The sequence below is a fragment of the Bos mutus genome, chromosome 18, assembly GCF_027580195.1.
Source record: "Bos mutus isolate GX-2022 chromosome 18, NWIPB_WYAK_1.1, whole genome shotgun sequence".
Classification (NCBI taxonomy): Eukaryota; Metazoa; Chordata; class Mammalia; order Artiodactyla; family Bovidae; genus Bos; species Bos mutus.
Window position 1 is genome coordinate 38,641,780 of NC_091634.1, and position 15,167 is coordinate 38,656,946.

General features: G+C 46.1%; 1 protein-coding gene across 2 annotated transcripts in view; it reads right to left on the reverse strand.

The window, feature by feature from the left end:
* The window catches only part of LOC102269282 (liver carboxylesterase), a 32,501-nt gene extending 19,654 nt beyond the window's left edge, over window positions 1-12,847 (reverse strand). The window contains exons 1-3 of one of the 2 annotated variants that reach the window (XM_070388410.1): window positions 12,471-12,847; window positions 8,690-8,897; window positions 1,030-1,174 (exon numbers count right to left, since the gene is read on the reverse strand). In XM_070388410.1, the coding sequence (XP_070244511.1) occupies window positions 1,030-1,174; window positions 8,690-8,897; window positions 12,471-12,522 (405 nt within the window). In that variant the 5' untranslated portion in view covers window positions 12,523-12,847. The remainder of the gene's footprint in view (window positions 1-1,029; window positions 1,175-8,689; window positions 8,898-12,470) is intronic. The other variant, XM_070388411.1, reaches the window with a different exon arrangement.
* Window positions 12,848-15,167: the final 2,320 nt, after the last annotated feature.

The window sequence follows — 15,167 nt, forward strand, 5'->3', positions numbered from 1 at the left end:
TAGGTACAGATCCTCCAAGCCAGGGGCTATGTGGTCATGGTTTTCCCTTCCCTCTTCTCCTAACCCCCACTTCTAGCTATGTGTATGGGTACACTCAGTATGTAAGAGTGGAAATGAATGAATGAACAATCATCCTCACCTCTTTGAGCTTCTAGTCAGAAGTTCACAGACACCCTTCTCTACATCTGGGCACCATGCCAGGGGTGTTCCTGGGTGATGGCTGGGTGTTCTCTCCCCTGTCTCTACCCCCAGTGACCGCTCCTTTTCCAGCAGACCTGCCCCAACATCTAGCCTGAGTCTAGAAGTCGGTCATCTATCTGGGCTCCATGTATTTTGGAAATGCTGACTCACTGGGTCATCAGCTTGGGCCAAAGACAATCAGGAAGTGAATTTAGCTACAAGAAAATCTTGATAGCTGGCAAAGGCAAAGGAAAATACATCTTTGTTGCTCGAGGCTCTGCCCCACAAGCTGTGACACAGAAAGCTGTCAGAGAGGGTCTCTGTGTGCTGAGGAAAGGCCACACACAGGCTCCGTGCTAGCGCGTGTCAGAGCGCTCCTGGCTGTTCCAGGAGTCCCGTGCTCCAGTCCTGCCAACCCTACTCTGTGACCGCTCCTTCCCCTCACTGGGCCTCAGTTTCTCTGTCTGTAAAGGAAGGGTTGGCTTGTTGGCTTATCTCCGAGATTGCTTCCAGCTCTAACTTTATGGAAATGACGTTTTACCCTCTCTGGGTATCAGATTCCTAATGTAGCAATTAAAAGTCATCCTTCTTGTCCATCTATTAGCATGAGAGACCCAAGAAAAATTAAATGTGCATTACAAATGGGCAGCAATCTCCCCCAGGGGCCTACTCTGGCCGAGGGGAAACAGAGGAGTGGTCAACCTGCGCTCCCTGATGTCAGGTTTGGCTGTGGTGCACAAGAAAGCCCTGCGGCCCCAGAAGACCCTTGGCCAAAGACGCCCCCACCCAACACTGCCTTCATCCCCTTCCAGTCTACACCAGCCTTGCCCAGTGGTTCCCACCGCTCACCGGCAGCCTGCTTCTCTTCGTCAAGTCAGCAGGGGTGTATATATTTAGGTAAAGACAGTCTTCGGAAAACGTGAGACTAATGTTCTCCTTTCTGTTGGTAAAGAGATCCGAGAGCAACTGTGCCCCCACTGGGTCTTGGGAGCACCTGTGAGGGGCAAGGAGAGAGAAGAATTCTTGAGGTTCAATCAGAGCTTACCAAGGAGATGTCTCCTGTGGTCATCAAAGGCCTTGGGCTGGCAGCTTCAGGCCAGTAAACAGAGTTGTTCTTACCATACCTGGGGCATGCGATGGGGATCCACAGGCTCAACAAGGTTTCCCAGGACCATGTACAGTCAGACCTGACCCTCTTCCCTCCCTAGGCCTCTGGAATGCTCCGGATCAAGGAAGGAGGCTGCCCTATGTGCTGATGGGTGTGTTCAGTTCAGTTTAGTCACTCAGTCATGTCCGACTCTTTGCAACCCCATGGACTGCAGCACGCCAGGCCTCCCTGTTGCTGCTGCTAAGTCACTTCAGTCATGTCCGACTCTGTGCAACCCCATAGATGGCAGGCCATCAGGCTCCCCTGTCCCTGGGATTCTCCAGGGAAGAACACTGGAGTGGATTGCCATTTCCTCCTCCAATGCATGAAAGTGAAAAATGAAAGTGAAGTCACTCTGTCGTGTCTGACTCTTAGTGACCCCATGGACTGCAGCCTACCAGGCTCCTCTGCCCATGGGATGTTCCAGGCAAAAGTACTGGAGTATGTTGCCATTGACTTCTCAGCCAGGCCGCCCTGTCCATCACAAACTCCCAGAGTCTACCCAAACTCATGTCCATTGAGTCAGTGATGCCATCCAACCATCTCATCCTCTGTTGTCCCCTTCTCTGCCTGCCCTCTATCTTTCTCAGCATCAGGGTCTTTTCAAATGAGTCAGTTCTTTGCATCAAGTGGCCAAAATATCGGAGTTTCAGCTTCACCATCAGTCCTTTCAGTGAACACCCACGACTGATCTCCTTTAGGATGGACTGGTTGGATCTCCTTGCAGTCCAAGGGACTCAAGAGTCTTCTCCAACACCACAGTTCAAAAGCATCAATTCTTCGGTGCTCAGCTTTCTTTAGAGTCCATCTCTCACATCCATACATGACCACTGGAAAAACCATAGCCTTGACTAGACAGACCTTTGTTGGCAAAGTAATGTCTCTGCTTTTCAATATGCTATCTAGGTTTGTCATAACTTTCCTTCCAAGGAGTAAGCGTCTTTTAATTTCATGGCTGCAGTCACCATTTGCAGTGATTTAGGAGCCCCAAAAATAAAGCCAGCCACTGTTTCCACTGTTTCCCCATCTACGTGCCATGAAGCGATGGGGCTGGATGCCATGATCTTAGTTTTCTGAAAGTTGAGCTTTAAGCCAACTTTTTCACTCTTCTCTTTCACTTTCCTCAAGAGATTCTTTAGTTCCTCTTCACTTTCTGCCATAAGGGTGGTGTCATCTGCATATCTGAGGTTATTGATATTTCTCCCGGCAATCTTGATTCCAGCTTGTGCTTCATCCAGCCCAGCGTTTCTCATGATGTGCTCTGCATATAAGTTAAATAAGCACGGTGGCAATATATAGCCTTGATGTACTCCTTTTCCTACTTGGAACCAGTCTGTTATTCCATGTCCATTGCTAATTATTGCTTCCTGACCTGCATACAAATTTCTCAAGACACAAGTCTGGTGGTCTGGTATTCCCATCTCTTTCAGAATTTTCCACAGTTTATTGTGATCCACACAGTCAAAGGCTTTGGCATTGTCAATAAAGCAGAAATAGATGTTTTTCTGGAACTCTCTTGCTTTTTAGCAGATGTTGGCAATTTGATCTCTGGTTCCTCTGCCTTTTCTAAAACCAGCTTGAACATCAGGAAGTTCATGGTTCATGTATTGCTGAAGCCTGGCTTGGAGAATTTTGAGCATTACTTTGCTAGTGTGTGAGATGAGTGCATTGTGTGGTAGTTTGAGCATTCTTTGGCATTGCCTTTCTTTGGGATTGGAATGAAAACTGACCTTTTCCAGTCCTATGGCCTCTGCTGAATTTTCCAAATTTGCTGGCATATTGAGTGTAGCACTTTCATAGCATCATCTTTTAGGATTTGAAATAGCTCAACTGTAATTTCATCACCTCCACTAAATTTGTTTGTAGTGATGCTTCCTAAGACCCACTTGACTTCACATTCCAGGATGTTTGGCTCTAGGTGAGTATCACACCATCATGATTATCTGGGTCATGAAGATCTTTTTTGTATAGTTCTTCTGTGAATCCTTGCCACCTCTTCTTAATATCTTCTGCTTCTGTTAGGGCCATACCAATTCTGTCCTATATTGAGCCCTTATTTGCATGAAATGTTCCCTTGGTATCTCTAATTTTCTTGAAGAGATCTCTAGTCTTTCCCATTCTACTATTTCCCTCTGTTTCTTTGCACTGATCACTGAAGAAGGTTTCTTATCTCTCCTTGCTATCCTTTGGAACTCTGCATTCAAATGGGTATATCCTTCCTTTTCTCCTTTGCTTTTCACTTCTCTTCTTTTCACAATTATTTGTAAGGTCTCCTCAGAGAGCCATTTTGCTTTTTTGCATTTCTTTTTCATTTCATTTTTTATTTTTACTCCAAGGTCAGGAGCGGTGGCCATGAGGAGATTCCCCACCTCCAAGGTAAGAGAAACCCCAGTAAGACAGTAGGCGCCGAGAGAGGGCATCAGAGGGAAGACAGACTGAAACCACAATCACAGAAATCTCTCCAATCTGATCACATGGACCACCGCCTTGTCTAACTCGATGAAACTAAGCCATGCCGTGTCGGGCCTCCCAAGATGGATGAGTCATCGTGGAGAGTTCTGACAAAATGTGGTCCACTGGAGAAGGGAATGGCAAACTACTTCAGTATTCTTGCCTTGAGAAGCCCATGAACAGTATGAAAAGGCAAAAAAAAATTGGACACTGAAAAATGAACTCCCCAGGTCAGTAGGTGCCCAATATGCTGCTGGAGATTAGTGAAGTAACTCCAGAAATAATGAAGGGACAGAGCCAAAGCAAAACAACACCCAGTTGTGGATGTGACTGGTGATAGAAGCAAGGTCCAATGCTGTAAAGAGCAATAGTGCATAGGAACCTGGAATGTTAGGTCCGTGAATCAAGACAAATTGGAAGTGGTCAAATAGGAGATGTCAAGAATGAATGTTAACATTCTAGAAATCAGTAAACTTAAATGTACTGAAATGGGTGAATTTAACTCAGATGACCATTACATCTGCTACCGTGGGCAGCAATTCCTTAGAAGAAATGGAGTAGCTATCATAGTCAACAAGAGTCCAAAATGCAGTACTTGGATGCAATCTGAAAAAACAACAGAATGATCTATTTGTTTCCAAGGCAAACCATTCAATATCACAGTAATCCAAGTCTATGCCCCAACCAGTAACGCTGAAGAAGCTGAAGTTGAACAGTTCTAGAAAGATCTACAAGACCTTTTAGAACTAACACTCAAAAAAGATGTCCTTTTCATTATAGAGGACTGGAATGCAACAGTTGGAATCAAGAAACACCTGAAATAACAGGCAAATTTGGCCTTGGAGTATAGAATGAAGCAGGGCAAAGGCTAATAGAGTGTTGCCAAGAGAACGCACTGGTCATAGCAAACACCCTCTTCCAACAACACAAGAGAAGGCTCTACACATGGACATCACCAGATGGCCAACACCAAAATCAGCTTGATTATATTTTTTGCAGCCAAAGATGGATAAGTTCTATACAGTCAGCAAAAACAAGACTGGGAGCTGACTGTGGCTCAGATCATGAACTCCTTATTGCCAAATTCAGACTTAAATTGAAGAGGGGAAATCCAATAGACCATTCAGGTATGACCTAAATCAAATCCTGCATGATTATACAGTGGAAGTGAGAAATAGATTTAAGGGACTACATCTGATAGACAGAGTGCCTGATGAACTATGGATGGATGTTTGTGACACTGTACGGGAAACAGGGAGCAAGACCATCCCCAAGAAAAATAAATGCAAAAAGGCAAAATGGCGGTCTGGGAAGGCCTTACAAATAGCTGTGAAGAGAAGAGACACGAAAAGCAAAGGAGAAAAGATGGGCATGAGAAAGGGCCATTTCCTGCATCCCTGGGTCCACACCAGCGCTGTATGACGCCGCTGTAGAGTGCCCATATTCTGCCCACAGGGAAACAGGAGACTTCCAGAAACCAGGACAAATCAATCAAATGGCAGATATTTAGGGTCTACAACAGATCAGGGGTCAAATATTTGTGGGCAGCATTAGAACTGCACCCTAGCCCTGCCTCTCCCTGATATGCTGTGTTTCCTTGGGCAAATGCCTTGCCTGCTCTGCACCCGAATCTCTCTGGTGTAAGTGAGGGGAGGATTTCTGTAAGGATTTTGCAGCAGGGACATGCTAAAATTCTGTCAGCAACTCATCACAGGCTGGAACTACAGGCTGCCATCACAGGATATCTAAAATATGGAACATGTGGCTTCCCTGATGGTCCAGTGATTAAGAATCCGCCTGCCAATGCAGGGGACACGAGTTCAATCCCTAATTGGGGAACTAATTACAGCTGTCAAGTGGCAGAGTCAGAGCTCCAAAGAGAACCTCCTGATTTACATCCTGGGGGAGCTTTCCCCATATGACCGAGACAAGCGGGTATAGTATTCATAAAAGAAGAAATTCAACATTTAATATAGGGAAACAGAGTCAATCTCACTAATATTCAAATCAATGCAGAATAAAAAAATAATTTTATAATGACTGTTCAGTATCCAAAAGCCATTTTTAATTGCCCCAAGCATTGCCAAAAATTCAGCTAATGGAGGTTTTCATATGTTGGTTAAATGGGTGCAGTTGGAATATTTCTGAAGGGAAATTTTTAAAAATACTCCAACTCCAAAATATCATATCTTGGAACTTAATCGAAAAATACTTATAACATGCAGGAAGATTTAGCTACAAGATGTTCAACAGAGTGCTACTTATATTATCAAAAACATCAACAACAATGAAGAATCTCAAATATGAGATGAGGTAAAGAAATTGTGATTCAATACCAAATGAAATAGAGTGACCAAAAATCATATTGCGATATTTAATGATACAGAATGATGTTCATGATATACTTGCATGAACAAAACAGGAATCTAAGTTATCTGTATGGTGTAATATGATACTGTGATATAAGAAGAAATATGCATTTGATCTTCGGCCAGCTTCACTGAATAGCTGTTAAAACCCTTGTATCAGTCATTTCCTGAGTGGTGTATACTATTGGGTGAATGAGGTGATTTGTGGACCATACCTAAGAGCAGGAACCGGTTGCCAGAGAAATAATCACATAATTAGAGAGTAGGAACCTTCTATCACAACCTCCTGAACTCTGGAAAGGGGAGTTGGAATGGAGGGGAATGAATCACCGATTATTTCAATCACTATGCCCATATAATGAAGACTCCATGAAAACTCAAAAAGACACATTCAGAGATTGTCCTGCCAAAACAGAAGGCTTTTTTTCTATATTGTGTGGCATGTGAGATCTTACTTCCCTGACCAGGGATTGAATCCATTGCAGTAGAAGGGCAGATTCTTAACCTCTGGACAACCAGGGAGGTGGCCACCATGCTGGGTCCTCTGTCAGGGACCTCACCTTACGGATCTCTTCATTTGGCTTGTGGTTTGTATCCTACAATACCCTTCATAATGAACTGGTAATCTAGTGGGGAAACTAGTTTGTTGAGTTCTGTGAGCTGCTCTGGTAAATTACTAGAACCCAGGAAGGGGGTCACAGGAACTTCTGAGTTATAGCCAGTTGGTCAGACACACAGGCGACAACTTGGAATTGGCGTTTGAAGTAGAGGGAGGTTATGTGGGACTGAGCCCTTCACGGATGGAATCTGACGCTATCTCTGGCAAAACCCCGACAGAATTAGGCGAATTGTTGTGCTCCATATGGTGTGCAAGAACTGCTTTTTGATGCGGGAAACACACACACACTAGAAGTGGGTAGGGAAAGTTATGTGATTCCATTTAAAGGGAGAAAGTGTGCAGCAGGTAAAAGACTGGAAAAATAGAATCTAAACTGTGAATAGCAGTTCTTGCTAGGTGGTGGGACTGTGTGGTTTTCATTTTCTCAACTTTACTCACCTGTAGTTCCTCACTTTAAAAAAATTACTCAATTTTATTTATTAATATTTGGCTGCACCAGGTCTTCGTCATGGCATGTGGGATTTTTCAGTTGCAGCACAGGAACTCGTAGTTGTGGCACTTGGAATCTAGTTCCCTGACGACGGATTGAGCCCATGCCCTCTACATTGGGAGCATGGAGTCTTAGCCACTGGACTACCAGGGAGGTTCCCTCACTTTTATGTAATAAGTATGTACTACTTATTACTTGTTATCAGGAAAGAAAAAGAATGAATGTTTTTTAAAAGAAAGGGAAGATGGAAGGGAGTAAGGACAGTAGAGAAGAGAAGAAAGGAAAAGAATGTAGCAAGACGCAGGACCCTGGAAATAATTAGAAATCTCTTGCTGAGATAAATAATACGTGACTCAAAGCTTGCAGACATCTGAGATGCCTTGGGAAGCAGCTGAGCGTCTTCTTTACCCAACTTGGCCAGCTAAGCAGAAAACATCAACAATGGTTCTGCTTATGCCAAGAGAGCAAGACACACTTGGGAGCTGAGAACTTGTGCAATCAACACCCCAAAGCACTACCACCCACACATCTCCTGGCCCACCTTACTCCTCACTATGGTGAAGTTCAAGAAGGAAAAGAAATAGAATTGTGAAAATTAATAAAGGGAAACCTCACTAAAATAAAATGCAGAGATCAGGAGGGGCAGTTCTCAGGAACATACCACTTCACCTCAATACAGATTTCATTAGGTAGAGACAGACTTTGCACCTCTGGCTGGAAGTGACAGGACTTTACTATGAGAAAGATTAACTCTTCCCTTGGCAACAGCTCAGCCAATGAGAGACTGTCTTTCCTCAGCCAATTAAAAGCCACTACATAACAAACTCCCAGTTTCCTCCAGTGGACTTTTTATTTGTAACAGTGCCTCCTACCTTCCCGTTGGCCTCTATAAGAGAAAATCCTTTGTTTTACTTGACTTGCATGTGGTTGGCCATAGTTGCATATCCACGATGGCAGTTCTTTGCAGCTCTCAAATAAACCCCTGGTTCTGCTGGAAAAAATCTGGTTGTTTTCTTGTTTTAGGTTAACAGAATCATTACTTTTGAAATCTTTCACCTGCTCCACTTTCTATTTTTTCCCACAGCACTTATCATATTCTGATACATTACATAATCTATGTTTCAATTTGCATACTTCTTACTATCTGTCTGCCCCAGCTACAGTGCAAGCTCCATGAAGGTGGGATCTTTGATCTGGTCGCTAATGGATTCCAGGAAACTAGAAGATACCTGGTAAAGTTGCTCAATAAATATTAGTTGAATAAAGGGCTCTAGAAAGCTATGAGAGTTCTGGAAGGTTGATAAGGATCTGCAATATCTTGAAGATTCCAGGACGAAGTATGAGCCACTCATAGGACTGCCTTGGCTCCTTCCTGCATCCCTTTGAGACTAACATCCCCACTGAAAAATGCAAAAGCCACACCCCTGACTTACATGGGAGGGTGAGAGGTGGTATTCTTCACAAAGGTCCATGGTTCTGCAGGCTGTGGTGGAGCAAACCTCAAGGATCCAAGAGGAGGCTTGGCAAAAGGGACTCCCAGGAAAACGGCCACAGGCTGAGCAAATCCTTTTAAGCTGACATGTTTCCCCAGGACTCTGCCCTGAGCGGTGTCCACGACAGGCGATGAAGGCGGCTGCCCTGCTGGACATCGGGAGGAAGTGAGGCCTCGTCAGTGGTGATGGTGACCTGGAGTCTGCGTGGATTTTGTTACCTTTCTCACGTGATCTTTAATGTCCTCTCAACTCTCTAAGCCTCAGTTTCTTCTTATATAAGAGAGGGTGAAGCTAACTGTCCTTCCTAACTCACAGGGATATCTGAAGGAATGAATTGCAATTGGAGGTGTAACAGCATCACATCAGACACAAATGCATGAAGAAGAGCTGCTGGGAATGAAGATGGCATTCAGTCTCCACACTTAGGAGCCTCTGGAGTCAACCACCCACTGGATCCCAGCCGTGAGCTGCACGTTGGATGAGAGGATGAGCAAGAGGCGGCTGCTCTTCTCAGACATCTGACCTTACGTGGAGAATGAGCACACGCATACCTGACCCTCCTGTGGGGACAAGTGGTCCCTGTCCTGGGAGAATTACTGATTAAGGTCCCATAGGAGACAGAAGAGGGAGCGAGGCCCTCTGATTGCTGGCTTCATGGAAGCAGTGACCTCGCATCTGGGACTTGCAGTGGTGGAACAGTGACACCGGGAGGTGGAAGAGAGGGTATAAAGGTATAAAGAGAGACGAGATTGTGCAGAGGGGAGGCTCTGAGACAGCAAAGCACAACGCCTGCCCGAGGAAGAGCGATGGGTCTTCCTCGTGACTCCAGGAAGAGTCATGGGGGTGGAGCATGATCCTGGAAGGTTCAAGGCTGGGAGAGTCCCAAATACCAGGCCAACCATTCTGGCTTTTTTAGGGGGTAAGAGCAACAGAGAACTGTCCTGGAGTAAGAGAGAGACAATCAGCTTGAAGAGGCTCCTTCCGATGACTCTGAGCAGGGTCATCACAGGGAGCGAGACTTGGGGTCACGTTCCGTCTGTCCCATTCCCGTGAGCAGGCGGTTTTTTCTCACTGAGCTCAAATGTGTCTCCTGCACTTGCCAGGTCAGGCCTGGTCCTTCCTGCTTGGGGACATCCTGCACTTTCATGAGGCAGGTGGTCTTAGTAGGACCCCTGTTCATGCTTGTCCCTCAAGTCCTCTCTTGTATATCTTCAACACCTGCATCCTAACAGGAAATGATTTCCAGGTTCTCTCCCTCCCAATTGTTCCCCTTTAGATACAGACGAAAGGCCAACCTCTCTCTCAAAGTGTGTGGCCAGAACAGAGAAGAATAACCCAGATCTGGTTTATGGACACATCGAAAGACAGCCTTCAAGAGAGATGAAGTGGACAGACGCCTGACTGGCAAGAGTGAAAATGTGGGTGTTGGGTTGAGAGGCACAGGCAATGGTGGTGACAGCAGAGGTTGACACTTGGTTACGTGTTTGTGCATAGAGCACTCACTAGGTACCACGTGGGGACCCTAATCAGAAAAACCTGGCTAGGGAGACACCATTATGTCCATTTTAGAGATGAGGTAACCGAGGAAATGGAGGAAGCCAGTACGGCCTTTCTAAAGGTGGTAATTGTATGGACCTGCCCGGGTAAACCAGCTGTAAGGGGATAATCAGCTTCTAATGTGCTTCTTAGTCAGTGCTTCCCCTTGGTTCTGGGCCTCTCACAGTGTCACAGAGCCAGGAGGAAGACAAAACCCAGTGGAGGCTGGGCTGTCAGAGCACTGATGGCCAGAGCACTGGCTCTGGACTCAGGAGACAGAGAGAATTCACAATGTGATTTTCCAGCTGACCTTGGCATGTACATTTCCCTCCCTGAACCTCAGTTTTTCCATCTATAAAATGGTGCAGATGCATCTGAGGTCCCTTGCTACGTTCTTGTCTTAACCATGTCCTCTATGTTCTGTATTCTTATGCTTTGACACCTGCAGCCTTGCTGATTCTGGGGGGACTGCCCTTCCCAGAGTTAACCAATCCCTGGAGATAGGAACAAGCTTCCCCTTCCAGCCTGCTGTAGCCTGAACCCCAATTCCCTTCTTAGTCAGGCCCTCTATTGAGTAACTATCACCCTGCCCCAATCATTCCATTGCAAAATACCTGAAAACTGTGCATACCCCCTAAGCTGCTGACATTTCTACCTTGGAACTCCCAAACCTGCTTATCCTGTCTCACCTCTGTCTTTGCCATCAGCGACCAAGATAAAGGCCTTAATCCCAATTTCTTTTTATTGCCTCTGCCTAGAGACATACCCCTGTCTTCATAACCTGCACCACCATGGTAAGGCCATGCCCTCTTCTTCAGGGAAATGTGTCTTAATCATCTTTTCAGTGGCAGTTGGCTCCTTAGCCTGTGGCTGCTGCTGCTGCTAAGTCGCTTCAGTCGTGTCCGACTCTGTGCGACCCCATAGACGGCAGCCCACCAGGCTCCCCCGTCCCTGGGATTCTCCAGGCAAGAACACTGGAGTAGGTTGCCATTTCCTTCTCCAATGCATGAAAGTGAAAAGTGAAAGTGAAGTCGCTCAGTCGTGTCTGACTCTTAGCGACCCCATGGACTGCAGCCCACCAAGCTCCTCCGTCGATGGGCTTTTCCAGGCAAGCGTACTGGAGTGGGGTGCCATTGCCTTCTCCGGCTCCTTACCCTACTTGCCAATATAGGTAGATGTAAGAGACGTGGGTTCAACCGCTGGGTTGGGAAGATCCCCCGGAGTAGGAAATGGCAACCCACTCCAGAAGTCTTGCCTGGAGAATCCCATGAACAGAGGAGCCAGGAGGGCTACAGTCTATAGCGTTTCACAGAGTCTGACACGACTGAAGGGACTTAGACACACACTCCTGATCTGTGGGCTCCAGGATAGCCCAAACTTTCTGTTAATACACTGTCTTTAAAAACAACTCCTTTATCTCTTTTTTCACTTTCTCTATTTCAGGCACTCTTTAGAAGCAACAGCCCATTTCCAACTCACAACAGCCCACTGAGGTAGATACAGTTGTCACCCCCATTTTCGAAATGCAAAACCAAGGCCCAGAAAAGGGACATAACTTGTCTAAGAACACACAGCTACTAAGTGCTGAGCCGCGACGGCAACCCACACTGCTGTCTCCAGAGCCGGTATTAATATTCTCGTAAAGGCTTCCTGGGTGGCTCAGTGGAAAGATTCCACCTGCAGTGCAGGAGACGTGGGTTCCATCCCTGGGTGCAGAAGATCCCCTGAAGAAGGAAACGGCAAGGCATTCCAATATTCTTCCCTCGGAAATCCCATAGAGAGATGAGCCTGGCGGGCTGAATGGGGTCTCAAAAGAGTCAGACAGGACTTAGCCAAAAAAAAACAAAGACCCCTTCCAGGATTCTGGTAAGGTCCTGCTCCATATCTGCATTAACAATCAAGAGGGAAAGACATGGAGGAGCTCACCAAAGTCCTCGGAGGGATGTGGGAGGTGAGCTCGTTGGCTTCCTCTGCAGTGGTGGCCCGCAGCCGAGTCTAGGGTGTGCTCCGTCCCCTGCGTCTCCTGCTGCGAAACACGGGCTGGGCTACACCATCCAAGTTCACAGAGCCCGTGCTGCTGCAGAGCCTGGCCTGTCACTACTTTGTCCCATGCTCATCTCCTCCCCCATGTTCCCCAAAAGGATTTCCAAAGAAGCCCTGGCTATCTGCATTCAGGAGGACTCACCCCAAGCTGTGAAAGTAGAGATGGAGGTCAGAACCAGCGCAAAGAGCCACATCGTGGAAAGACAGCTGCTCCTGTGTCCACAGGTCTCTGCCCTGCTCAGAGGGCTGTTTCACTCTGGGACCAAAGCTCCCTCCGCAAGCTCCCACTCCAGCAGCTCAATAACAGAAAAACTGGCCTCCCTTCCTTGAGGGTGGTTGGGGCGTGTGAGCCACGCCCACCAAGACTTTGCCCTCTTTTAAATCAAGAACCCAGACCTACTTCTCTAATTACAGGTAGCCACAGACACTTCAATTTGTTTCCTAAGTGCGTCTCCCTTCCTGGACTCTAAGCTTAGTGCTCTGTGAGATTCCCAGGGCAGGAACAAGCAGACAGAGGCGTTCAGACAAGGGGAGCCTTTGGTCTGGGGCCCTCAGAACAACTGGATAACTTGTAGAGCGACACCCAGCCCCATAGCCACCCAGCTAGAGAATTAAGGGGCTTATTTCAGAGCTCCATGTTCTTATTTTGGAAGCATCTTGAAATTTATCCAGTCACCCTTCTGATGCCCAGATTAAGTTTACAGTGTTCCTGCCAAGTGACTCAGCCTCCTGCTGCACAGCTCCAACGATCTTTGGAGGGAATGTTATTACAGTAAAGGGACTCCACCACTCCATCATCTTGGGCTGTGATTATTCATTCATCCATCCATCCCTCCACCCTTCCTTCCATTTATCATTATTTCATTTATGCATTCATTCTCCAAACATTTACCAAATGCCTGGCTCTATGCTAAGTGTTTTTCATCTTTCCAGGTGGCACTAGTGGCAAAGAACCCACCTGCTAGAGAGGGAGATGCCAGTTTGATCACTGGGTCGGGAAATCCCCTGGAGGAGGGCATGGCCACTGACTCCAGTATTCTGGCATGGAGAATCCCATCAACAGAGGAGCCTCGGCAGGCTACAGTCCATAAGGTCTCAAAGAGTCAGACACGACTGAAGCGACTTACCATGCATGCCAAGTATTATGGAGACAAAGATAAATCTAAGACATGGTCCATCTCCTGGAGGAATCACCATATAATAGATAAGACAGAGGCAGGGAGAGGTGATAGGGGGTTGCAATGCAGTGTGGCAGCAACAAAATAGAGGGATGCAGAGTGCTCTGAGCACACCTGTGACCGTGCTCTTATCTTCTAGGGGAAAGAGGAAGATGCTCAAAGCCCATCTAATAGAATCATTATATGTCCAGTAAATGGGACATTCTCTAAGTACACTCTGGTATAGCCGGCTAAGGCAACACTGTTCTTTCATTCAATCTAGTGATGTACACCTCTGTTTCTTAACAGGGAAAGGCAGTCATGATCTATTGTTAAGGGGAAAAACACCTATAATACAGTAATGACTGCATTAGGATATTGTTTGGTAGTTCCTCAAAAATCACACACAGGGACTTCCCTGCTGTCCAGTGGCTAAGACTCCACTGCGGGTGGAATGGGTTTGATCCTTGGTCACGGAACTAAGATCCTGTATGCCATGTGGTGTGGCAAAAATTTTTTTCTAAAATATTGAACTCAGAGTCATCATATTACCCAGCAATTCCACTCCATATGTCCCAGCAAAAACTTGTACACAAGTAGCAGCGATTTATAAGGGCCAAAGTAGAAAAAATCAAATGTCCAGGAACTGATGAACGGACAAATGAAATAATATCTGTCTGTACAATGCAGTATTATTGAGCCATAAAAAAAAATGAAGTACTGGTACATGCTAAAGAGGGATGAACCTTGAAAATATTGCATATTGTGCTAATGAAAGAAGCCAGATATGAAAGGACAGATATTGTATGATTCTATTTATATGAAATGTCCAGATTAAGCAAATCCGTAGAGCAAGAAAGTAGTACAAAGGTTGCTGAGTGCCTGGGGTTTGGGGGGCAGGGAATGATGTGTGAGTGCTACTGGGTAGAGGCTTCTCTTTGAGGTGATGTCCTGGGATTATATAGTGGTGATGGTTGCACAACTCTGAGTATACTGAAAAACCACTGAACTGTAAGCCTTAAAAAGGTGAATTCTGAACTTCCCTGGAGGTCCAATAGTTAAGGCTCCATGCTTGCTATGCAGCGGGTGTGGGCTCAACTGCTGGTGGGAGAATTAAGATCTCACATGTCACATGGTGTGGCCAAAAATGAAGAAAACAAATGTTTAAAAAGATTTATTTTCTGGTGTGTGGATTATCTTTCACTAATGAGATATTTTAATAATCTAGTCTTCCTGAAGGCTCAGTGGGTAAGGAATCCTCCTGCACTACAAAAGACACAGGAGACACGGATATGATCTCTGGTTCCGGAAGATCCCCTGGAGGAGGAAATGGCAACCCACTCCAGTATTCTTGCCTGAGAAATCTGTGGACAGAGGAGCCTGGAGGGAAATACTTTACAAATGCCCCACTGTGAGACCAAACATGCCTGAGATGCTGTGCTTGGCATCCCCAGAGGGAACATCAGTCTTGGCTTGGCCAGTTCCAGTGACAAGACACCCGTTTTCCCTGAGAGCTCCTTGTGCTGACTTGGCTCTGATTCTTTGAAAGCTCCTCCCTAAGTCAGGCTGGAGTCCACCCTTCCTTGAAAATTCAGCCCTTTGCTACCTGAAAGTCACAAAGTGATTTAGATTTGGAGGGACTTTCCAGTCTCTTTTCTAGCAAAAGCAAGTGTACCTGAGAC